The 23,911-nt window shown below is 46.0% G+C and overlaps 2 protein-coding genes across 13 annotated transcripts; one reads left to right on the forward strand and one right to left on the reverse strand.

Annotated features, from left to right (window-relative positions):
- Positions 1-299: 299 nt before the first annotated feature.
- On the forward strand, positions 300-17,989 carry clip1a (CAP-GLY domain containing linker protein 1a). 7 transcript variants are annotated; one of them, XM_061277935.1, is made up of 27 exons: positions 300-434; positions 3,070-3,348; positions 3,597-4,123; positions 4,900-5,024; positions 5,143-5,353; positions 5,476-5,673; positions 5,762-5,853; positions 5,934-5,994; positions 7,297-7,401; positions 7,957-8,694; positions 8,859-8,969; positions 9,257-9,314; positions 9,440-9,523; positions 9,601-9,757; positions 9,919-10,084; positions 10,231-10,446; positions 11,033-13,264; positions 13,726-13,863; positions 14,137-14,243; positions 14,325-14,445; positions 14,513-14,565; positions 14,818-14,935; positions 15,059-15,188; positions 15,272-15,318; positions 16,148-16,162; positions 16,901-17,028; positions 17,190-17,989. In XM_061277935.1, the coding sequence occupies exons 2-27, from the start codon at positions 3,258-3,260 to the stop codon at positions 17,437-17,439; spliced, it is 6,279 nt and encodes a 2,092-aa protein (XP_061133919.1). In that variant the 5' UTR covers positions 300-434; positions 3,070-3,257; the 3' UTR covers positions 17,440-17,989. The 7 variants fall into 7 exon arrangements, with proteins under 7 accessions (XP_061133919.1, XP_061133920.1, XP_061133922.1 ...); XM_061277936.1 differs by having other exon boundaries at positions 3,202-3,348; XM_061277937.1 differs by having other exon boundaries at positions 311-434; positions 3,166-3,348.
- LOC133153800 (leucine-rich repeat-containing protein 43-like) lies at positions 15,686-22,332 on the reverse strand. 6 transcript variants are annotated; one of them, XM_061277946.1, is made up of 13 exons: positions 22,069-22,332; positions 21,420-21,632; positions 21,234-21,344; positions 20,858-20,997; positions 20,633-20,703; positions 20,465-20,524; positions 20,241-20,377; positions 20,028-20,172; positions 19,622-19,761; positions 18,779-18,847; positions 18,358-18,552; positions 18,216-18,294; positions 15,686-18,138 (listed from the first exon to the last, which is right to left on the reverse strand). In XM_061277946.1, exons 1-13 carry the CDS (start codon positions 22,153-22,155, stop codon positions 18,008-18,010), a joined length of 1,578 nt encoding a protein of 525 aa, XP_061133930.1. In that variant the 5' UTR covers positions 22,156-22,332; the 3' UTR covers positions 15,686-18,007. The 6 variants fall into 6 exon arrangements, with proteins under 6 accessions (XP_061133930.1, XP_061133929.1, XP_061133927.1 ...); XM_061277945.1 differs by having other exon boundaries at positions 20,241-20,401; positions 22,069-22,331; XM_061277943.1 differs by having other exon boundaries at positions 20,465-20,703; positions 22,069-22,331.
- Between the last annotated feature and the right edge of the window lie 1,579 nt (positions 22,333-23,911).

Genomic DNA, 23,911 nt, shown 5'->3' on the forward strand with positions numbered 1-23,911 from the left:
TTAAAATATAAATATTTAAACTATGTTTAACAGACAAAAATAGCAATCTTTTTTGTACAAATGTGTGACACACAGCCATATACACCTATATGCATAATAATAAAATGACGAAATATAACAGATGTATTCATATATATATATTTTTTTGGTAAGAAGTTATACATAAAATGATGGATGTATAGAGCAAATCGGGTAACTACACTCGTGCGCGATCCACATTATACACTTGGTTCAAATACCCAATCCGCTGCATTGACCAAATCTGAGCACTACTACGGCAACTCTATTAGGACAAAATTCATTTTATCGGAAACCTCGCGCTTCCGCCGGTACAGTATTTGTGGCCAGAGTGAGAAGTCGAAGCAGCAGTAACCGATAAACTCTTCTCTTTCAACGGGGAAGACGTGGGTTCTATCCACGGCACGCCTAAACAAGTAAGTTCACGCACTGTCAAGTCATTTCAGTTGCCTTTTCAAGAAAAAAATGGGGCAGGGGTTAAAGCAATGCTGCTAAACGAGTGGTCGTCGGTTGAAGTTGTCCAGGTGAGTGACGACTTTACTTGAGGCGTCAGGTCGGCTAATGGCTAACGTGGCTCGGTCTTCCACTACCCGCTGTCACTCGGGCCTCGCCCGTTTGATATATGTACTAACTTACCATGGCGTATTGTCAAAAACGCTACGAGTTATACGGTGTTATCCGTGGGGTGGTTATTATTTGGTACTGGGAAAAGTTAGCCCTCCCACGGCCCCGGAGCTGCCATCGCGTAAGCGACATTGCGGATACTTTTCGCCGCCTTCGAATGACGTTCCCCTGTAGTATATCTTTCGCTGTGGTCGGTGGGAGGGTAGCTGGAGTGTTTTAAGATTTTTTAAAAATAATCTGTTAAATCATTTACGGCTAATTTTAGCCGTTAGCTCGACCAGATGTGCCACCTCAAAGATAGGCGGCGTCCGTTAGCTTCCTCGGTCAAGCTGTCAACGTCAGCGCACTACCTAACTTTCTCCCTCAGACATTTTTTTTCTCGTTTTATTGCATACGGGAAAGTACAATACATTTTTACACGAACTTCTTAATCGACACTTTTCACAGTTGCAGAGGAAGTTGGAAAATCTCCATGGTAATTAACCGGAATTTACCAAATTTACGATTGGCTCTGCAAAAATAGTGATGAAAGGGTTCCTATCACTTCTGCACTTGTGTCGTAATAGATGTTCCGATACCGTGACAGATACTTTAAGGTAAACCTGGCCCTGTAAATCCGTGCTCCCCTCACAAAAGAAAGCGTCAAATCCATTGTTGGATGTTAAAATGCTGTTACTCTCCAAGGTTCTGTGAAAAGGAGGGCCCCAAACATATAATGTGTGCACAAATTATTGTGATGGCCCTGAAGCATCAATTTGTCTGTGCTCCATGGTCTGGCTTCCCAACACCCCCTGCCACCTTCTCGCCGCAGATTAGCGTGTGGCTACAAGATTCAAGATTAACATGATTGCAGCGGGAAAGTCTCCAAGTGGATGATTTTACTCGAGTGGTCGCGCGTAATGCGACATGGCTTGGATGGGCCACATTCAAGATTCTTTCTGGGGTCCACCAGTGCTGGTTGATATATTGTGTGGCATTAAGTGCGGTGTTTTTTGGGGATTTTTTCCTGGCGGTCCCATGACCCCCGAGGCTGTTCTTTGCTAGGGGGTGTAAACTGGAACGCTCCGGTTAAACTGGGTCGATGATGATGGCCGCCTTTCATTCCGCGACTGACAAATATCTTGAGTGTGTCTATGTGGGAGGTTGGAGTTATGCGTGTGCGTGTGTGTCTGTGTTTGTGGGTGGGTGTTGTTGTTTTTTTGCCTAAGTTTCAAACGGAGTGAATTAATTAAGATGAGGTCCCTTTTTTTGTGACATTTCTGTCGTAAGCGTTTTCTAATTGGCAATAAAGGTTGGACAACATGGTACAACTTCAAGACAGATTGCTGTTGAGTTTCTGCGTGGTTGAAGCATGGTGGGAAAGTTTTGACGACTTGCCATAAAACACAAAGTTGATGAATCCACAAGGTCAGATGTTGAAGTTTTACTGAAATGAGATTTGGTAGGCATGTCTATCATAGATAAATTCTTGTCCCAACAAAGTCTCAAAGACACACCTGAAGAGACACAGGAAGTCTTCCATTTTGGTTTGAGCCAGCCATCTCAGATTTTAGCTTGCTATCTATTATGTTTTTAATGCAGACCCTGAAATTTGTTTCATTTAGCCACATAGAATTTGGTAGGTATGTCTGGCACGAATAGGCCTACAAAAAAAGTATCATCCCCGCTGAGGGATGAATAAAGTTTCATCATCATCTATCTAACACCTGTTTAGAGTTTTGCTGCCCAAATCCTTTTTAGGAAACAGCAAGTTGCTCAAAAAGTACTGAGAAAAATGTTCCATGACATTTGAGCAGGTTTATGGGGCACGTTGACAAAAGGTGACGACATTTAAAATCAAACATCGCTCCAATAGGCTTTCTGTGGTCTGCTAATCTGACAAATAGGATTATCTAACACTGCTGGTGGTATCGGATCTGCCCCCCCCCCAACCGCCGGCCATAATCCAGTTTTCATCTACCAGACAGACATTCCCATTTCATTTGGTAGAACAAAAAGCCCGAGTGGTCGCGTTTGCCAGTCGATCAAGGTCGCGGATGCCGCCAGAAGAGCTCGGCGGAGGCATGATCTGTGCCGGCGTATCATCTGGCCTTTTGGCGAGTATTTTTAGGCGTGTGACATGGCCTCTGCTGTGCTCACAGGAACAGAATGCCTCCCAAAACAAAGTGGCCTCAAATGACTCAAGGACATATTTACACTAGTGCAGGGGCGTCCAAACATTTTCATCTTCCATGCACACAGTGACCAAGGGGCGCAGAACGACATCATTATGATTAATTACAGTTTATAAAATTAGGAAATGACAATTTGTTTGAAATCTAACACCCAGTGAGTAGATTGTTACTGTAGTCTGTATATTGGTCCACTTCACAAGATTATTCTGATTTTGCCAATGTGCGAATCTTTTTTTTTTTCTTCTTCCCTCAGGGTGTTTTTTTTTCTTTTTCGCTCCAACCCCCTACTGCCTTTTCTGTTTTTGGAGTTGTATATATTATATATATATTTTTTACATCACCATCCAAGACCCTTTACCTGGTGGTTTACATGGTCTACGTTCAGACTGCGCCCGTTGACGGACTTTGGCCTTGGACGTCCACGACACCACACGAGGAAACATGAGCTCGGCCAAGGCCAGCGGTATCAAAGTGCCCAATAAGGTAGCTCGGGTACCAGGTACCGGCGCACCAAAGACCAACCCGGCCTCAGGTAAGACCGCATGCTTTGAACTAGTGACACCTGGTGGACACAAAATGAACACAATTGAAAGAGGAATAATAATCAAAGGATTGTATTGGTTTAACAATTCAGATCAGAAGTTTGCCTTTTTAGTGGCATTTGTATAAGTGGAATTTGTAAAGGCACTTTAGTATAGTGTATATATATATTATATATATTTTCTGCCACACTTCCTCAAGGTATGAGATGTATGTACTATTTGTCCTGCTTTTCAACAGGAAGTAAAACCGCCGTGGTCGGAAAATCTGCCTCCGGCGTGGACGACAACAACGATGACGGCGATAGCTTCCAGATAGGCGAGCGCGTCTGGGTGAATGGGACCAAGCCGGGCTACGTGCAGTTTTTGGGAGAGACCCAGTTCGCCCCGGGACAATGGGCGGGCATCGTGCTGGACGAGCCAATCGGAAAGAATGACGGCTCGGTGGCGGGCGTGTGCTACTTCCAGTGCGAGGCCCTGCGAGGGATCTTCACAAGACCGTCCAAGCTGTCGCGCACCGAGGGAGAGGGCGACGGCACCCAGACGGCACCACCCTCCCGCGCCGCCTCGCCCGCCCGGTCCGTAGCCAGCGTGGCCTCCCACGCGCCCGCTGTCAAGTCCGCAGCAGCCAAGAAGACCTCGTCCGCGATCCCAACGGCGCAGTCTTCCAACCTGGCTCGCACCAACAGCGAATCAGTCTCCAACCTGTCAGAGAGCGGCTCGGTCAAGAAAGGGGAACGGGAGCTCAAGATGGGTGACCGGGTGTTGGTAAACTTTGCCGCCTTTTGTTTTCTCTATAATAGCTTAAGCATGTCAGCATAGTCACTGTACAGCAGTGCTTTGAGATAAGAGTCTAATTTATTTCCGTGACCACACTTGTTAATCAAAATAATGAAGAATGCTAAGAAATGTGTTAAATTAGACATCGGTTCATTTCATAGATTAATCCGGCTCATTTAGCAATACAAAGGAAAAGGAAAATGTCACCTACCTTATTTGTCTAATGATGCAGCCAGCCAGTCTGTATGATTTAGAAAAACATTTCCGGGTTATCTGGTTGTTGCCGCCCCCCACCCCCCCCCCCCCCCCCTTCCTGAATTTTTGCTATAGAGTCAGGTACTTGGATGCCAAACACCTCCAACAGTGAGAGGGTTCACTGTAATCTGCTTTGCTCACTGAAATCCTAAATGACATAATTCCTGTAAAGCACCAGTAAGGCGTGCCAGTTTTGAGCAGATTGCGGTCAAACTGTCAGCTTTGGTGGGGGCCACGTTAGGACTCTTTGAGACCTTTGGCTACTCAAAACAGTCTACGGTTTTGAGGTTTACCACAGGCAAAACGAGATGTTGCACATTCCTGAAAAGAAAAGCGTTCAAGCGGACGTATAATGGAAAAGTCACTTTCTGATTATTACAAATATTGAGTCTGTCCATCAATTACGTATGAACACGGTAAATCTTTAGTTTGAACTTTATTTCTCAAGGTGCACGTTTTGATCTTTAAAGGTCTATAATGTCGTTTTTGGGTTTCCTTCCCTTCCTCAGGTCGGCGGTACCAAGGCAGGAGTGGTGCGCTTTATCGGCGACACGGATTTTGCGAAAGGCGAGTGGTGTGGTGTGGAGCTGGACGAGCCCTTGGGGAAGAATGACGGTGCAGTGGCGGGCACAAGGTATGAAATTTTATTAGCCATTATTATCTTTTTAATGGGAGGAATTTGATGACCTAGACAAATTCAGAGTTTCACACCATATTTTTTCAAAGGTTTCCTTTCCTGTCTGCTTCCGCAGGTACTTCCAGTGCCAGCCCAGGTACGGCCTATTTGCACCGGTGCACAAAGTCACGCGCATCGGGTTCCCCTCCACCACGCCGGCCAAGGCTACGGCTCGCAAGGCGGCCGTGGCGCCAGGCGGCCTGAAGCGCAGCCCCAGCGCCTCCTCCATCAGCACCATGAGCTCCGTGACCTCCTCGGTCAGCACCAAGGCCAGCCGCACTGGCCTGGTAAGATGCGCTGATGACTTAAGACAGATTAGCGTCGACTACAAATAAATGAGTGTGGGCCCTCAGCATCACGCGTCTTTTCATATCCGTTGCATTACGGTAGTTTGTTTTTGATCCCGCAGCTGACAGAAACGTCGTCACGGTACAACCGCAAGATCTCAGGCACCACGGCCCTGCAGGAGGCTCTAAAGGAGAAGCAGCAACACATTGAGCAGCTCATGGTGGAGCGGGACATGGAGAAGGCCGAGGTGGCCAAAGCCACCAGCCACGCCAGTGAGATGGAGCAGGAAATCTCGCTGCTCAGGGATGACCAAGAGCAGGTAACTCTGATGAAACGTGCATTTTGTGGGAAGGGCGGCATCAAATTTGACAGACAAAATGAACATTTTGTACCGTGTGGTTTGGAAGATGGAGGCTAAGATGGATCAGTTACGTGCCTTGGTGGAGGCGGCTGACAAAGACAAAGTCGAGCTGCTCAATCAACTCGAGGAGGAGCGGAGGTAGGGCCAACTCGTCAAATTTAGTCTACTGTTAACACTAATAAGTTTATAGTTAATTATTTATTTTTTCCTCCCAACAGAAAAGTGGAAGACCTTCAGTTCCGCGTTGAGGAGGCGTGCATTACGAAAGGTGACCTGGAGGTAATTTTGATTCTATTTCAATATGCACACGCATCACATTGAATGTGTTTGATGGATTTTTAAAAATGTAAAGTACATACACATTCAGACTGAGGCATGTTTAATGAGACCATTTGCATACGTTACTCACACGCACACATACATACACACATACATACATAGAGCGTACAACAATACTCGCAGGCTACTTTCCAAAATGTGTCTGCTTGTCGTGGTTTCAAAAGTCCAGATTGTCATGGGCTCCGGATAAGTCGGTGGTGGTGGTGGTGGTGGTGGTGGTGGTGGAACAGGAAGCACCACATCTGCATTCTCTCTTTATCTACAATGATGTGAGCAGAAACTAGCCACTCAAAGTATATTGATTGATGAGAGTCCTGTTTTTCCAAGTGCAGTGTTCCAGCTCTTGCTCAGGCTGTGTTGGATGGCAGGATTTCTCATCAACTTCCACTCCACTGCGGAAGGAACTCAAACTAGAGCATTAAAACCAGGGCGTCAGGGTTAGGATACGCCTTTTCCCCTTTTTATCCCCCTCCGTGTATGTGTGCTGTGCACTAACGGTTTATGAGTCACCCTCAGAATGTGCATGGGGCTTCACAACAACAAACCAAAAACCTTAAACAAAGAAAGTTTGTTGAGCGCCAGCTGGCGGCTAATGCTGGAACTTTTCTAATGCCTCCCGCTTAGTGATGTTATTGCCTCTTCTTTCCTCTTGTCTTCGTCCTTTTTTATCATTTAAAATTTCTCCCCGTGTTGGTCCAGTGCTCGGCATGGAACCACTGGAGATCCCTCCCGTCATCCCACTCCCCCCCACCCACCTATCAGCAATTCTGGTAGCGTCTCCAATCATTTGGACATTGCTGCTTGTATTTCTTTAATTTTAAAATGTGGCAATTTGACCTACAAAAATATACCAAATGCAGTTAGCTGAATTAAGGAACATCCAAAAACACTGCAGCACAACATCATACATGGGCACATCCCTCTCTTTCCACCAAGCACAGCTGCTTGGACCAGGTGTCCGTTTGCATGTCCCCATTATCCCCTCACCCCTCCCTAATTTCCCAACGTGCACATTGCATCTTTTCTGCATATTCCCAAGCTTTGTGCTCGTGGTGCAACCTAAGCGTTGTGCACTAACTGGTGGTGTCTCCTTCCTTATGCTCTAGTTATCACCCATGACTCCATCCAACTGTCCATTCTGGTCCCCTTCTTCCTCTTGTCTGTGTCGGGCTGGCATGTGATGGTGGCTCTGGTGTGTTCTCCTTCTTTCTTTTTCTACCCCCCGCCCTTGTGTACTAACAGACGCAGACCAGGCTGGAGCATGTCCACAGTAAGGAGCTTGAACAGAGTCTACACTTTGAAAAGACCAAAGCTGAGAAGCTTCAAAGAGAGTTAGAAGACACTAGGGTAATGGATGCCGTGTCGCGTTAGGATAGGGAGGGGGGGGGCGGATAATAAAAAATTAAAAAAAAAAAAACCACACACTTTAGCGAGATGATAGAGTTGATAGTGTTGCACCAGGCGGTATGTCTGGAGGTCCACCTGGAATTGGTTTGTGGTCTATTGTGGAAATACACATAAATGTGAGGGGTTTTCCCCCCCCCTCCAATTTCCTCCCTGAAAAAAAAAGTCCTCCAAGAAAGCAGGTGGATAATGTTTGTGTTGAAACAAAATCAAACATTTGCGTTACACTACTGTGCATAATAATTTGGAATGGTGCATTTGAACAAAAACTGTTACCATTGTGAGGTTTGTTTGAAAACATTCAAATTATTCCCCGACAGTTGATGACTTCAAAATGTTGCTGTGTGGGATTGATAAAAAAATCTGAGAAAAATATCATTTGCATAATCATTTAAAAAAAAAAAAATTGTAATCATCATTTTGAATGTCTTTTCACGTGCCCTGCTAGCAGGCTCAGTGTGTCAGATACTTCTGAACTCAAAATGTCTGCCTTTCAAGGTTGCCACTGTGTCGGAGAGATCCCGTATCATGGAGCTGGAGCGGGACCTCTCGCTTCGCACCCGGGAGGTCGCCGACCTGCAGCTCCGTCTGGGCTCCCGGCAGGCCTCCGACGACCCTGATGGCGGCGTCTCTCCCCTATTGGAGGAGATCACGTCCCTGAGAGACCGTCTGGCCTCACTGGAAGCCGAACGCCAGGAGGAGCTAGCCAGGTTACGGGAGAAACTGGAGTCTCACGAGAAGGCGCACGGCGAGGCGACCGCCCAGCTCCAGGCCGCCGGCGTCAAGCTGTCCGGCGACAACGAGCAGCTTCGCATGCGCCTGAGCCAGGCCGAGAAGGACAATGCCGACATGCTCGAGAAGCTGAAGCTGGAACACGAGCGAGCCCTGGAGGAAGCCGCCGCCGCCCGCAACATGCAGATTCACGAGCTGAAAGAGCGTCTGGCATCCCTCGCCGAAGACAAGGAGCGCCTAGATGAGGCCGTGCGCGCCGGGGTTGACAAAGCTGAGAATCAGCACCTGGTGGAGCTGGAGGACGTCCTCGGAAAGCTCCACGCGGCCGAGCTCAAGGTGAAGGAGCTGGAGGAGATGGGAGCGCAGCTAGCGCGCCAGGCCCAGGACGAGAGAGAAACCAAAGAGACGGTGGCACAAATGGTTCGATGTTTGTGTCTTAGCCAAAGCAACCAGAAAGCACCACTGGAAGATCTTCCCAATCAAGGAAACCAACAGGCAACTGAGGTACTAACTATGGTGGCAAGTACAAAAGCGTAACTTTTCGAAGATAATTGCTGAAATTGTGCAAAAACTGAGCGTGTGAGTTTGAAACTAATACTTGGTGTCTTGGTTGGCTTCAAGTGTGGTTTTGAAAAATGTAATCTTGTTTTATTTTCTTTGCTTAAAAGTTAGTTGGTGAACTGAGATCACTGCTGGAAGGCAAAGAGAATGAAGTCCTGTCACTACAGCAAAGCTTAGCCAGTGAAAAAGAAGCTGTGGAGCAGCAGCTTGGAGGCGTGGTAAGTGTATTTAGTTTTATTTATACATAAAAATTTGGTGACTATTTAGTCATCACAATCATACTGTGATAATTTGCCTCTATTCTGCAGTGGAACATTTTTGTTAAAAAAAAAAAACGAAAAAAAAACTATTGGGGATTAATTTTCTCCTTTAAATCCACTGAATTAGTTCTAGCAAATTGTATGACAGTCAGTATCGTACAAATATACTTATATTTTCCACAATGCCCATTGAAATGCATTTGGTGGGTCGCCAACCCCTTTTTTTTTCTTTTTCTTGCCCACAGAAGCAACAGTTGGCTATAAGCACAGAGGAGCAGACTAAATCTGCAAAAACTATGCAAGGTAAGGAATTATTCACTTTGTCTTCTCCTCAGCCTGTTGCGTAGCACCCCGCCTTGTGCCCGTTTCAATAGATCCTCAACCTAACAAAAAAAAAAACCCCACATATGTCATTCTTGGTTGGCCAGAAACCCTTGAAAGGTTCAGCAAAAAAGAAGAGCAGTGCACGACTCTTGCCACAGAATCAGAGTCTCTTAGGAGTCAGCTTAGTGGTAAGCAGCATAAACGTGCGAAACAACAACTATATTTATGCATGAAGTCACGAGCCGCCACGTTTCTCTCAACTCAGGGCTGGAGAGGAAGCTGGCGGCTGCGGACGAGAAGGTGCGGCAGCTGGGCGAGGACAAGAGCAAACTGGAGAAAGACATTTCGGACATGATGACGGCATCCGGCGACAGTTCGTTGCAGCTGAGCAAAATGAATGAAGACCTTCGGCAGAACGAAAGGTGCTGAGTGCTGTACCCTTAGGGGGAAAAAAAAATCGATAGGTAGATGTGACTAATCTTTTTGTAGTAATATATTTAATCAGATAAGTTCAACATACGAGGGCAAGATTTGTTTTTCCCCCTGCTTTTAATCCGCTCTGCCTGCCTTCTCCCTCTCTCAGGAAGCTCGAGGAGTTGCAGAGTCAGTTGGTGGAACAGAAGAACAAGGTGGCCCTCTCCAATGAGCAACGGGAGCAGGATCTGTCGCGCAAAGACCGGGAACTGTGTGAGACGCGAGACAACCATGCAGCTCAAATGAAATGTCTCCAGGAGAAGATTGCGACATTGGTTAGTAGTGATAGGGCAGATATATTAGGGGAAAGCATATTTTTTTATTAATTATTTGTTGATGGTTGGATCTCTGAAGTCAATCCTTTGACAAAATGACAAAACGTTGCATCCGTCGTCACTCGTGGTCTTTTCTCGTACCCAAGGAGATGAGTGTGCAGCAGAGTGCAAGGCAGGCCGAGGAGCTTAAGGACTCTCAGGCAAAGGCTCTCACCCAGGCCTCCGAGGTCCACGGCAAGGAGGTCCAAGGGCTGCGAGACAAACTGGACAATCTGAAGATGGAGCTCTCCTCCTCCAAGGACAGGAGCCAGGAGCTGGAAAAGATGGTGTCTGAGCTGAATACGTACAAGGAAAAGCTTCAGGTAATGAGTCGGCTATCTCTTTGTACCCAGCTATCACATAACATGATTTTCTTTCCCTCAATATTGTTAATCTTGACATTTTATTTTTTTTTATTTTTTTAAAATGAGGCCTCTACAGCAGTAGAACAAATTAAACTAAGTCAAGATGCCATTGTCTTTGCCACGAAGCTTAAAATTCAGCTAATCTGCATCCTGTTCCCACCAATCGATGTTTCTCAAAAAAGTGAAGCTGTGAAGCCCCTCACCCTCCCCTTGGACATTAACACTTATGACCCCTCTCGTCATTTCATGTAAAAAAATCCCATCATGAACTAATCGCAGTGGAGCAAAATGTGACGTTTAATCGAGTAACATTGGATTTGCCGCAAAATCCAAATCACTATTGAACGTGCGTTCGGTGTTGTGCTATGGTGTCTTTGCCGTTTTTATTTATTTTTAATTTCTGCGGCTTAACCTTTGTGTTTGCATTCATACATATTGGCTTGGTTTATTTTGGGGATCACCTTTGATTTTCTTGATGTGCATCTTTGAATATATCCTCCTCATTTTTTTTCTGCCCCCCCCCCATCAACTTGATTTTCCCCAGCATCTTTCCGCTGAGCTCGACTCCTCCAAGCATAATGTTGAACACTTGTCCGCAAAACTGGAAGAGCAGACTGTAGCTCTGGAGCGCAAGTGTCAGGATAGCGAGGAAGCTCGCGCTGACGCGTGCAAATTGGAAACTCAGCTCTCAGAGGCGCAGAGCAAGCTTTCTGCTCTCCGGGATCTTTCCGTACAGAACGAGGACCTCCGGGTTACCGTAGAGAAGCTCTCAAAGGAGAGGGAGGAATTACTCGACGGCAACAAGGGCTCAGAGGTAGAAAGAACGTCACTCAAGGACCAGTTGGAGAAACTCAAAAAAGGTCTCCTGGAGGCGCAGGATGAAAACGCCAACCTGAAGAGCACAAATCTCAAACAGCAGTCCGATCTTGAGGATCTCCGGAAACAAAACGAGGAGAAGAATGCCACGCTGCTCAAACAGAAGCAGGATGCGCGGCGGGCTGAAAGTCAAAACAAGCAGCTCCTGGAGGACTATGAAAACATCTGCAAAGAGTGCAGCAGGCTCAAGGAGGACCTCAACGAGAGCAGGTCTAAACTCGCGTGCGAGAACGACAAGCTCCTCTCGGAGTTGGATGCGGCCAAAACCGGCAAGAAGTGTCTGGACGCCAAGAACGCAGAGTTGCAGGCCAAGCTGCAGTCTCTCAACTTGGAGAAAGAAGATCTGACAATGACAAACAATCAGCTGCAGTCTCTCGTAGAAACGCTAAGCAAAGAGAAGGCCACCATGTCCTCCGAAATCAGCGCAGTTGCGTCGGACAAAAAGAACCTCGAGGCGTTGAAGGAGGAACTGCAGAATAAGCTCAACCTCGCCAAGAAGGAGCTGGACAGCTCCGTCCACGAATGCGAAGACCTGAAGGCGTCTCGCCTCAGCCTGGTCCAGATGCTGGAGGAGTCCAAGACCAGCAGCCAAGTGACGGATTCCGAAAGGCTTCATCTCCTGCAGGAGAAGGAGGACTTGCTCTCCTCACAGAGGAAAGTCTGTAAGGAGAAGGAGGAGCTGCTTAAAGATATTGAAGAGCTGAAAGAGAAGATCAAAGAGTCTGCCCAGCAACTGACTCTGTCCAACCTAAAGCTGACCGAGATGTCTGCAACTTTGGAACAAGAGAGGGAGACGTTTGGCACGCAGAATTCCGAAAGCTCAGAGGCTCTGCATGCTCTGAGGAAGGAGAAACTGACCCTCCATGCGGCGCTCGAGCAGCAGAAGACAAATTACGAGCGTCTGGCTGGTGAGAAGGCCGAAATAGAAGCAAAGCACTCCAAGGCCGCCGCTGACGTTAAGGACCTCTTGCAAGAGCGGGAGAAGCTTGTGAGTGACATCCGAGCCACAAAGGATCAATTGGACAGCTCTTCCAGAACTCAGGGCGATATCGATCAGGAGAAGTCTCGCTTAGAAGGGATGCTGGAGGAAGTCACGTGCAAAACAAATTCAGTCGTAGCCCAGTTGACGTCTTTGGAAAAAGAAAAGGCCCAGCTCGAGAGCGAACTGGGGAAACGTTCCTCCCAAATCGAACTCCTGGAAAAGGCCAATGCCGATCTGGCTCGAGGATGCGGGGAGCTCAAAATGCATCTGGAGCAATCCGCCTTAGAATTGAAAGGGCAACTCGACAAACTCTGCAAACACACGGAGGAATCGGATGCTGAAAAGAAGAAGCTCCTCGAAGAGATCCTGGAGCTAAAAAAACAGACTGAGTCGTTGTCCGAGGCCAAGCAGCATCTGGAGGAACGGCTCGAGGCGGAATCCAGTGAACGGACTCGGGCCGCTTGGCAAACGGAGGAGTTGCAGAACACCCTGTCCCGAGTTCGGCGGGACAACGATGACATGTCCGCCCAACTTCAGAACACAGACGACCAGCAGAAGTCTTTAACGGCAGAAACCGACCTGGCAAAAGCAAAACTCAAGGAACAAGAGCTAGTGACCCGCCGCTTGTCTGAAGACAAGCGAGAGCTTTTATCCAAATTGGACGAGACCGACAAACGGGTGGCGGCACTGGAAACGGAGAAGGAGGCGCTCCTCGCTGGACACAGTCGCTCTGAGCACAACGCGTCCCAGTGGCTTGTGGAAAGGTCACTGCTAATTGGCCAGCTTGAGGACTTGCAGGAGGATGTGAAGACCCTCCGAGTGGACGCGGCCGCCACGGAGAAACGCCACCAAGAGGCTGTGGCCGAAGGAGAGCGGCTCCAGTCTCAACTTAAACAGGCCATTGCTCAGCAGCTTGAGGTATTCCTCCGCTAGTTCCTCTAGTACGCCAGTGCACCTGCATGCCTGCTTGTCTGTCTTCCTGGTTTTCATTCTTCACCATACATTGCAAGCCTTCTTTCCTCCCTGTGGGCTTATAACGCAATCTTCCGTTTTGCGTTGTTTTGGCCAAATGATCGTTACAAGAGCAATCACGGGTCCTTTTATTATTGTTGCTAATTGAGCGCCAAAAAAAAAAACAGACGCTAATTTGTATAGCTTCTTGTACCAGAGCTGTCAGAATTAATCTGAGTCTACAGGTCGTATCTATTTGTACTGCACACATGTTCACTGTGTAATATTTTAATTGGTTCTACAATTGAGCACGCTCTCGATACGGCGAGACCAAAATGAGTCTCGAATCGAGCTTTCGTCGTCACTGCTGCGCCGTGGCTCGCGTTGCGTTCTAAAACCGTGTTTCCTCATGGTCCCGCTCGCCGCAGGCTTCCGAGGCTTCCGGCCAGACCGCCGAGGCCCTTGAGCAGCTGACCAAGGAGAGAGACGCTTTGCTCCAAGATAAGTGTGAAGCTCAAGTTCAGCTGGAGAGTCTTCATACTTCCAAGCGAGAAATGGAAACGCAGGTACCTATTAGGAATCCCAAAAAAGATATTATTGATCAACTGATTTTCTTTTTTTAAACATAGCAAATGTTATTGTTACATCAGTGTTAACCAATAGAGAACACAAACGCTTTTCTATTCAAAAAATAATTTGAAAGAATTCATAACATTTTCAGTTATTATAATAGCGAGAGTTGATTTGAGTGAAGCCGCCGCTGTATTTTTTTTTTCCCTCCTATTTATTTTGTAATCTGGCTCTAATATTTGATTGTCTTGCGTTGATTATCCGTTCAGATGGATGAGCTCAAACAAGAGCAATCAAAGTACCAGCAAGAACTGAGCCCCTCCAAAGAGCAACTTTATGCCAAAAGCCAAAAGCTGGAGAGTCTCTCCCGGGAAATGTGAGCACGCCCGCCCGCCACGTAAATTCCTCCGTTTTGGTATTGAACGGCGCAACATGGCTTTTTTCTGCTCATCCTTAGCGAGGAGCTCAAAGAAGCGGTGTCCGTCAAGTCACGCTCCCTGCAGTCGATCCAAAACGAGAAGGACAAGCTGGCTCAGGATGTCGAGAACAATCACCAGGACCACAGTGACTTTAGCAAGGTGTTCTTGTCAATGCTGAACAATCAAGTTGAGTCTTGAGCATGATGATTTTTGTCACCCCCCCCAGCTCAGGGACGAGCACTCAAAACTCCAAGCACAGTTGAAGGAGTTGAAGCAAAGGTTTGGCAATGACACATTTTGTCACTTATTACCTTTCTACCATCTCACAAGAATTAAAACACTTTTTTTAATGTATTTTTCTGAAAGCCTGCCAAGTTATGCCTTCAGGTACTCTACTGTTAATTTCAGCTACATTTGAAACTTGCCTTCAGTCCCGAGAATGAAATGTGCTGAAGCAAAAAGATGAGACATCATTCCTGTACTCAATGTGCACTGCTCTTTTTCTTTTTTTTTTTTTTCCTGTGTGGAAAGCGAGAGCACTTTGAAGAAGAAGATGGAGAAGGAGAATGCCGAGTTCCAAAGGTCCGCTCGTAAAAACGGTGTCTTAGCCTCCGAGAAGGATCAGCAGATGGAGGCCCTAAAGAGCGAGGTCGAGCAAAATCACAATAAACGTTCATTGTTGTCGTTTTTTTCCCCGTCTGATTTTGGCTTTAGTTTTTTTTCTCTCTCTCAATATGGGTTAATTTTTGCGCTCGTATTGCTTGTTCTTCAGCTGGCTGCCACGCGTGTGCAAAGTGCCTCAGCCCAAACCTTGCAGACCGCCATCGCTGCCTTGGAGCAGGACAAGGCTCAGCTCAAGGAGCGAGTGAAAGAGCTGGAGCAAGAGCTTGCCACCCCATCAGGTGCACTTTTGATGCCTGTCGAATTTGTGTCACTTTCTGAACGATGGTGGCGTGACCGTGCCTCTACACTCTTGGGCGTGCAGGTGATGTCGTTGTCAGCCAGCGGAGGGACACGGACACGCAGGCCGAGGTACGTTCATCAGGGAAAACTCGGAAAGGCTTTAAGAGGAAGTTGACTGTCAACTTGCTTCCTTACCCTGCCCCCTAGTGCCGTTTTTCTTCTTTCTAAAGTCTCCTGGGGGGCGGTCGTACGGAACTGAGCTGCTTGCAACATGAGTCGAGTGTTGATTGTTTCAGTATCACCTTTTAGAGGGGCTCAACCGCATTAGTCCCTCATTAGGTACACTTGCACAATACGGTGGATATTTTTTCTTACATTGATTGAAATTTTGTATATTTCTACTTACCAAATTATTTTCCAGTATCCAAATATTTTGTCTGATTTGTTCAATATTTTTTGTCGTATTTGTTTGTAGTTGTTTCATTTTAATCGAGTACAGTGGAGCCATGGTTTTCGACCACAATCCGTTCCAGAAGGCTATTTGAGAAGTGAATCGTTCGAATTCCAAATCATGTTTTCCCATTACAAATAATGGGGGGAAAAAATCCGTTCCAAGCAAAAAAGAAAAGAAAAAAACGCCTTTTTAAAGCATTTTTTTCATTTGCGCATTTTTGTCCGATTGCGCAACCGCAGCGCAGCGCCAAACGAATGAAAATAGTTAAATTTTCCCCAATATTTATCCCCCTGAAAATGTAGCATCATCTTCATCAAGGCTCATTTTGTGAGGATGGTTGGATGTCCAGAGATTGCGCAGGTGTGCCTAATGATGTGTCCGCCCAACCTCTAAAATGTCATACTGTCCCATTTTGTGTGTGCGTATTGTATTCTAATTTGAACCTGCTATTTTCTTCCTCTCCTCCGTTCACCCCAATGCTGTGCTCTGTCTGCAATGCTGCAGAACCATCAGGCAGCGGTTTGTTCATGTTTTTTTTTTGTTCTTGTCGTCAGCTTCACTCGTGCATGCGAGCATGTGTCACTTAAAGGAGACCTGTTATGCTTTTTATTGCCCACACAATTCCAAATTGTTCCTGAGTGACTGCCAAATTCCACTTGTCAATTAGTGTAGTGGTTGTGGCACATGACCAAACATAAGATCTGCTGCTAGCTAATGCTAACGTTAGCACTGCAGCTCTGCTTACCGTTTTGGCATTGTTTAGGTTGTCCATAATATGTCCCCTTTAAATATAAGTGAAGTCATCACGGGGATTCCGAGTGTGTTGGGGTGGTCATCACTCATTTGCCTTTGTTTGAGTTCACACTCACTTGACAGAAATAGTTGCTTCGAGATGGGCATGCAATCATTGAGATGTACTTTTACAATTATATCCTTTTTGTAACATTTTTCTTAGATGTGCAAGATTGCATTCCCAATGCATAAACAAATATAAGCATTTCATCTTTGGAAATTACAGTACATACAGTAATTGCAGCAATGTTGTCGCTGTTATGTAAACAATATTTTTGTGTAAGACAATTGATTTTTATACAATTGTACAAAGTAGATTTCAAGGTGTGAATTTTTAAGTGGGTACATCAAACGGAACCTTTCACCTTTAAGATCAATTCCTGCAAATGCCCATCCCGAGTCATACAGTACGTGTCTTTGGAGTAGTCATTAATTTCTTGTTGATGTTTCGGGGGGGGGGGCCAGATTGACTTCTTGAATTCGGTCATCGTTGACCTGCGGAAGAACAATTTGGACCTCAAGGACCAGTTGGAGAAACTGGCCGCCGCTGCGCTCAACGGGAACAACGCCAGTGAGTTGGACGACGACGACGGGTCAGTAAAAATGGAATCATTGACCATCTAGTATTAATCCTGTGTTTTGACAAAATAGCAGGAATCAATTATGTGACTACTGTAAGAAAAGAAATATTGTGTTGCGAAAATTCGATTGTGCTCAATTGTAAACTAAAAGTGTACCCTAATGCTTTGTGTAGGGAGGACAAGGAGAGCAGCAAGAAGAAGAAGAAGAAGAAAAAGAAGAAGCCCCCTCCTCGACTATTCTGCGACATCTGCGACTGCTTCGACCGCCATGACACGGAGGACTGCCCGGCGCAGGCGCAAACGCCCGACACTCCGCCGCACACCGCCTACCATGGCAGCAAGGGCGCCGAGCGGCCCTACTGCGACATTTGCGAGCTCTTTGGCCACTGGAGCCACGACTGCAATGACGACCGAACCTTCTAAACGCGGCCCGCCTCGGGTTTTCCGTCCATCGTTCAAAAAAAGCGACTTGAGGGCTAGAACGTGGCATCCTTGTTTGCACAGCTTGTCACACTCGTGGCAAAAAAAAAAAAAAAACCTCGGGATATAGGCCGACATTTTTGCCTCAGCTTAAAAGTGGCTATAAGCTTTACAGACATCCTAATTTGGAGGAACCGGAGGTGGCAGAAATGAAAATGGAAGCCCGGAAATGAAAGGAACAGAGCTATTTAAGGTCAGCTGCCGAAGTTAGAGTGCAATCTTGATTCATACAGAAGTTTTACCATATCCCAAACTTGTTGTGAGCAGTGTGTATATAGAGATAAAGAACTATAAATCCCCACAAATGATTCTTTGTGAAGGATACAATGGTGTGACAATTTGGGAGCCATAGTGCATTTCTTTTCTATGCCTGAAAATACTTTTTTTATTGAATTTTGGTGAGGCGCATGCAGGCAGAATACTTGAAAGCACTTCCTTGCTTCTTCTTTCTACTTTGGCTTTTCTGTACAAATAAAAGTGTGTCAAAATGAAAGTCAGAGTGCGTCTTGCCTCAGGAGTTGGCGGGCACCAGCGGCGCCACCTCGGAGGCGTGGCGCCACTTTTTCAGCTCCACGCTCAGCTCCACCGTGACCGTCTCGGGATGGCTCGGCGTGTCGGCGTTGCTCTCCTCGCGCCGCATCCCTGTGAAGCGGAAGGTGAGCGGGGCCGACTTCAGATGGTCATGCAACATGGCACCAAAGGTTTAATGTCAGAATCACCTTTGCCAGGTTTCTTGAATCCAGCACGGTTTCCTTTCTTCTTGGAATCGTCCTTGGATTTGCTGTCCACGCTCACGTTCTTCAAAGAACAACACATGAATGGCAAACTTACTCCAGTGAAAAACAACAAGCGCTAACTCGCCTCGTCCGTAACGGAAGCTTCTTCCACCGGAGGATCTTTGTGCATTGAGCCAAAGTCGCAAAGGATGTCCACTTTCTGATATCCGCCGAGAAGGCCGCGCAGGGACACGTGCGAGGATGCCACCACCGTGGTCACAGGCGGGTCCGCCACCAACTCCACCACAGATTTCTTTCGCTTGTCTTTTGTAGTCTTGGGCTGAAAAGCGTTCCGACAAGTGCCACATTTCAATACATGTGAAACGTTCCACACAGTTTGTCAACTACGTCCACATTTTTCAAACTATTTTCATATTCAGCTCATTCATTGTTAATCATCAGTTTCGTGATTCCAACATTAAGACTTTTAATGTGTTTGTTAAAAGGCAAAGTCTTTTTTTTTTTTTTTTATAAACAATAACGTCCTCTAAGATGATGAAACTCACTTTTTTCCCTTTCTTGTCAGTGGCACCTTGTCCGGAATCGTCTGTGACCTCCGCAGGCCACGACAGGATCTGGAAGTCAGATGAGAGATAAGAAGTTTTTTTTTTTAATTCGATATTTAATTATTGACACTGCACAAACAGATACCGTTTTTTTCCATGTATAATGCGCCCCCATGTATAATACGCACCCTAAAAATGGTATGTTGATGCTGGAAAAAAGCCTGTACCCATGTATAATACGCACCCAAATTTTGACTCCTATTTAAGTCCGTAAACGTAAAATTATTTCAGAAAAAAGATCATCTTTGGGAACAACCGGATGTTATTCTGCCGGTCAGTATCACTGCGCATGCGCTAGCAAACTCGATAGCGAAGAAATGTTTCGGATTTGTGTAGGGTACATTGTGACAACAAACGAGCAGGTGATCGAGCAAGCGTCTGATACGAGAGCATTGTGTTTGAAGTGAACAGCAGAGAAGAAAGCGCATCTGTAATGGCGGCCTGCGTATAATATCCGGATTAAAATGTTTTTTTTTGTACCCATGTATAATGCGCACCCCAGATTTTAGGACAATAAATTAGTTACATTTTGCTCATTATACATGGAAAAAAACTGTACTCCATTTCTGAACTTCCTACAGTAAATTGTTCAAGTCGCTGTCCTTTTTTTCTAGCTCTGTGGATGTCAATATAATGTAAAAGATGTACTTTAAATACGGTCATATAATAAAAATCATTGTAATGCACTTTAAAATATGATAGAGTGCGTTTTTTTAAACTATTACATTACTAACTTGTACAAAAGTCTTCCCGCCCCCTAGTGGCTACTTATATAGTTCTTACCTTTTCCTGCTCGATAAAAATGAAAAATCCTCGATGGAGGAACTTCTTGAAGCTGCTCAGGTCTCGCACGACAAACGTCAGCACGTGGCCATAGTCAACGCAGTCGGCCCACGGCTGAGACGACGTGTTGTATCGCGACTCTGTGACAAAGTAAATATCCCCGAATTTCACTTTCACCCTGCGAGGTAAATGGTTATTACACGTGAATAAGTTACTCGAGTGTACCGTAATTTTCGGACTATAAGTCGCACCGGAGTATAAGTCGCACCAGCCATAAAAGGCCCAAAAATGTGAAAAAAAAAACGGTATTTGTTGCAGCTGACACGTTATGGATACACGTTATTTATGTTCTAAATCTGTTGGTGACTGTCATTAGATACACTTTTTAAAAAAAAAAAATTATTACCACAGGAGGAGGAAGTTTGATCCTCGCCGCAGTCTGCCAGGTTGACCACCACAATCTCTTTTACACTCTTCTTGTTAAGCGACTGAGTTGGCTCGGCACCCTGGTCCTGACTCTGACGCTTCGCCGGACCACCAATCACAACTTCCTGCCAACAGCGCCATCTAGCGTCTGTCACTGAACGGGCGGTTTAAAGACGAGTGGAACGCGCGTTACCTGGTAGGCGGTGGTCTGGTGACTGAAGAACATGTACGAGATGACGTAGCTGTAGCTGACCACCGGGAACTCCGGAGCGTCAGGGTCGTCGTCCTGCGGGTCCGGGACCCCCTGCATCACGCCCACGCGCACGGTGGCTGACGCCCAGTCCACCAGAAGGTCTAAGGTGATCTTTTAATTATAACTAGTAAGAAATATGAAGGATGAGAAAGGTGGACGCTCACGGCTCATGTTGGCCATTCCCCTGTAGCGGTGCCGCTCCTCGGGGGCGATCCACGCCGCATCTAGGTAGGAGAGTCGGGGAAGGGCGTTCACGGCAAAGCCAGGGTACGAGGGTGCCAGCGTGAATGGGTTTCCCTCCAGCACCAGGGTCCGCAGACACGGCAGCGTACCCAGCGCCTTCAGCAGGGGGCGCTGTTCTCTGAAGTCGCACTCGCTCAGGTCCAGACACACCAGCTCAGGCCTCTCACATAACACACGCAGGGATTATAATAACAAGCCTGAGGTCACGACTCACAATGTCACCCGGAAATACACACAAAAACTACACGAGGGAGTAGAGAATAAGTGGCCTGATGGTGTTTTGATGTCAAGGAACTATGTTAGTTATTTGCAACCATTGTTTTCCTGTGAGCAGGGTGACGTCTCGATGGGATCCCAGACGATTGGCGGCCAGCCCGAGGTACTGCAGGCGAGGGGGCGGAGAGATGGCCAGGCGGCCCAGAGCGCACAGCTGGTTGGCACGCAGCTCCAACACCTCCAATGGTACGCATTGGAAATTGGCCACTTAGGTTAGTAACAAATGTGAACAAGTGTGTTGATACATTCTTTAGCAATAGTATGTGAATATAGCAGCTGAAATATAAAGGTTCCAAATTAAAATAGGGTTTCAAATTAGGTTTGGGGTTTCAGAATAGGGCTAAGATTTCGATATAGTTTCAAACAAGGGTTAGGGTTTCAAATTTAGGTCGAAATATTAAGGGGTCAGCACACCTTAAGCGTCCTGGGAAGGTTCTCGGCCGAGATTTCGCTGATGCGGTTGGCGCTGAGCACAAGTTCCTGCAAGTTGCAGAACTTCAGCAGGTAGTTGTCGACCACAGACACCTGAACAAGGCCAAGCAATAAATCAACGCTACGCATTTCTGATGCAAGAAGGCGCTACAAAAACAGCTTGCTCACGTCCTTGTCGACAATCCGCAGCTTCCTGAAGTAGCTGCACACAAAGTCGGCGTCCAGTCGCTCTGGCTCCACCACGGCCACACGCTGGAGGGCGGCGGCCTGCGGGCTCCACGGCTCGTCGTGGTGCCACGGAGAGTGCGGGCAGTTTAACAGGTCCAGCAGCGCGTCCGTGTCCTCCGTCACTGCCTCAGCCTCACTGCCGCCGTCCTTCCTCTGTTAGGAGGAAACGCACACATTTCTTTGCTCAAATGCAAAAATGACATGGACAATGATTTCCTCTCAATCATGTTCAAAATGTCAATTTATTCTTTTATTTTATTGGGGAAATGTTCATGTTGAAGCTCATTTTTATGCCCCCAAAGTATTTCAGTTGGGTATTTTGTGAGAAAACTTTTTCTGTTTGTCAAAACCCGGTTGTGGATTTAATTTGTAGTACTATATTTCATTTAAAAAATGATACCCAAGTTGGAATGGACAAAGAAAAGTTTAAAAACGAATTACAAGCATGAATAAAATGCAACTATTTCTCCAAAAGTAATAATTGTTTGAAAAAAAAATTCAAATAAAATTGTCGGGACTTTCGGTTTGTCCCAATGTTTCGAAAAAAGGCGCCGGTGGGACCGCGTCAATTCGGTGAGTACTCCCTCACCCAGCTGCCTTTACCACAGGGAAACTGGTCGAGACACAGGCGGCGAATGTGCTTGTCCAGAACGGCCGACAACGCCACCGAGCTCATGCTGTCCTCCACTAGCCGGCTCTGTCGTCCTTCCGCGCCGAACCGGCAAATTGTTTGGCTTGGCGGACGAAGGTTGCCAGGCAACGATGAGGGGGCGTGGTCATGGTCTGCGACTTTCGTCACTCAAAAGAATTGAGCGTATTTTAAAGAAATCGTTTACAAATTATTTTCAATGATGTACTTTTAAGTAACTGTTATAATTGATATATCTTCTTTTCCTTTTCCCCTCAGGGCTCGCCATCTGTTTCCATCTCACCCTATCCTGTGAAACCTCTTCTCACACCCCAACCAACTTCATTTCCTCGTTCACTCGTACTTTATTTTTTTATTTATTGATTTAAATATGATATGATACACACACACACATACATATATATATATATCATATTTAAATCAATCAATAAATAAAGTACAATAAATATTGGTGATAACATTATTATTGCAACATTTAGTCATTTTCTATCTTTGAGTACAGCCTAATGTTAACGGTTAACAGTTAACCCATCCCATAAATATTTCTGCCCACACACCGCACGTCTTCACGTAACACTCCCGTTCTGGAAATTCCCCGTCCCGTCTAGTTGTCTTATCACTTGCGCTATAAGTCAAAAGTGACAATGACGTTTAGTCCCGTTTTCTTGTCATATATAAATTTGGCCATTAGATATATAGTCGTTCTTCCTTGTCCCTAATCATGTCATAAGTGGTTGTCACTTTTACGAGATCAATTTTTAAAATCAATACGGTTCAACCGGGTCACTGCACAGGTATCACCCATTTCCTGCACCGAGCTGCAGCAGAGGAACATGACACGGTTGCCTCATTGTCCTCAATTACGAAATCTGTCGTGAAGCCAAGTTAGGTTGGTTTTTTTTTTTTTTTTTTTTTTGGAGGGGGTTAGTTAAAAAAAAAATCTTGGCATATATAAGCTTGTCAAATGATGATGTCAGGAGCGTGATGCGTGTGCTGCAAGGTGAGCTGCATCTGCCACTTGTGCTTTTGCTGCAGCTGTCTTCTTACATCGTCACGGTGACCTGCACTGGCGATGCCATCATGACGCTGCGGGGGAACCTCAGGGCAGCAGAGCTGGCCCTGTGTAATTTAGCCATGGCCGAAAGGGATTACGTAAGTCACTTTTGAAGCTCTAAAAGGTGGGAATTAGCTATAGAACTGCCACAGATATACTGAAGATGGTTACCGTTTTTAAGTTTTGGGCACTGAAGTTGTTTTGTAACATGAAAGTAACATTCCTACAAACTGTTAATGACTCACTGCTGGCCAGTGTTGGTATTAATGTATTATTTTAATCCAAAAATATATGATAACCTTTCTTTGTAACTCATTATGTTTTACTCTTTGTTGGCAGTGGTGGAGCTGGGATTTTTTTCCTTGGTAGGGGGCAAAAATATCAAAATATAATATAAAAAACAAAGAAACAAACAGACAAAGTCGAAATATATTTCAGGAAATGCTGATAAACATTCAATACATGTTTCCCGGAGGAAATTATGATATGGTCCAAGAATATTTCAGGTGGCAGTACCCTTCACCCATAGCTCCACCAGTGCTTAATGGATTACAATCCTGAATTGTGGGTCAAATCGTCAACCTTAATCCATTGAGTATAAATAACCTAGCACTGGTTAACTATTTCACCCAATTTGGGATATGGCATACACTTGACTAATTTTGTGACACTAAACTCTCGCCTCCAGGTGGAACACATTTTCAACGGGAACCCGCCGCTGAAATACAG

The sequence above is a fragment of the Syngnathus typhle genome, linkage group LG5 (genome assembly GCF_033458585.1).
Source record: "Syngnathus typhle isolate RoL2023-S1 ecotype Sweden linkage group LG5, RoL_Styp_1.0, whole genome shotgun sequence".
NCBI classification, from domain to species: Eukaryota; Metazoa; Chordata; class Actinopteri; order Syngnathiformes; family Syngnathidae; genus Syngnathus; species Syngnathus typhle.

Bases quoted from the DNA above. Each gene is read 5' to 3' on its own strand.
- clip1a (XM_061277935.1), top strand. From the start codon at position 3,258: ATGAGCTCGGCCAAGGCCAGCGGTATCAAAGTGCCCAATAAGGTAGCT. The intron at 5,854-5,933 runs GTAGGGCCAACT...TCCTCCCAACAG, and splicing joins CAACTCGAGGAGGAGCGGAG to AAAAGTGGAAGACCTTCAGT. The intron at 9,315-9,439 runs GTAAGGAATTAT...TTGGTTGGCCAG, and splicing joins ATCTGCAAAAACTATGCAAG to AAACCCTTGAAAGGTTCAGC.
- LOC133153800 (XM_061277942.1), bottom strand. From the start codon at position 22,155: ATGAGCTCGGTGGCGTTGTCGGCCGTTCTGGACAAGCACATTCGCCGC. The intron at 20,704-20,857 runs GTTGCAAATAAC...GTTATGTGAGAG, and splicing joins CTGCTCACAGGAAAACAATG to GCCTGAGCTGGTGTGTCTGG. The intron at 18,295-18,357 runs GCGAGTTAGCGC...TGTTCTTTGAAG, and splicing joins AAGCTTCCGTTACGGACGAG to AACGTGAGCGTGGACAGCAA.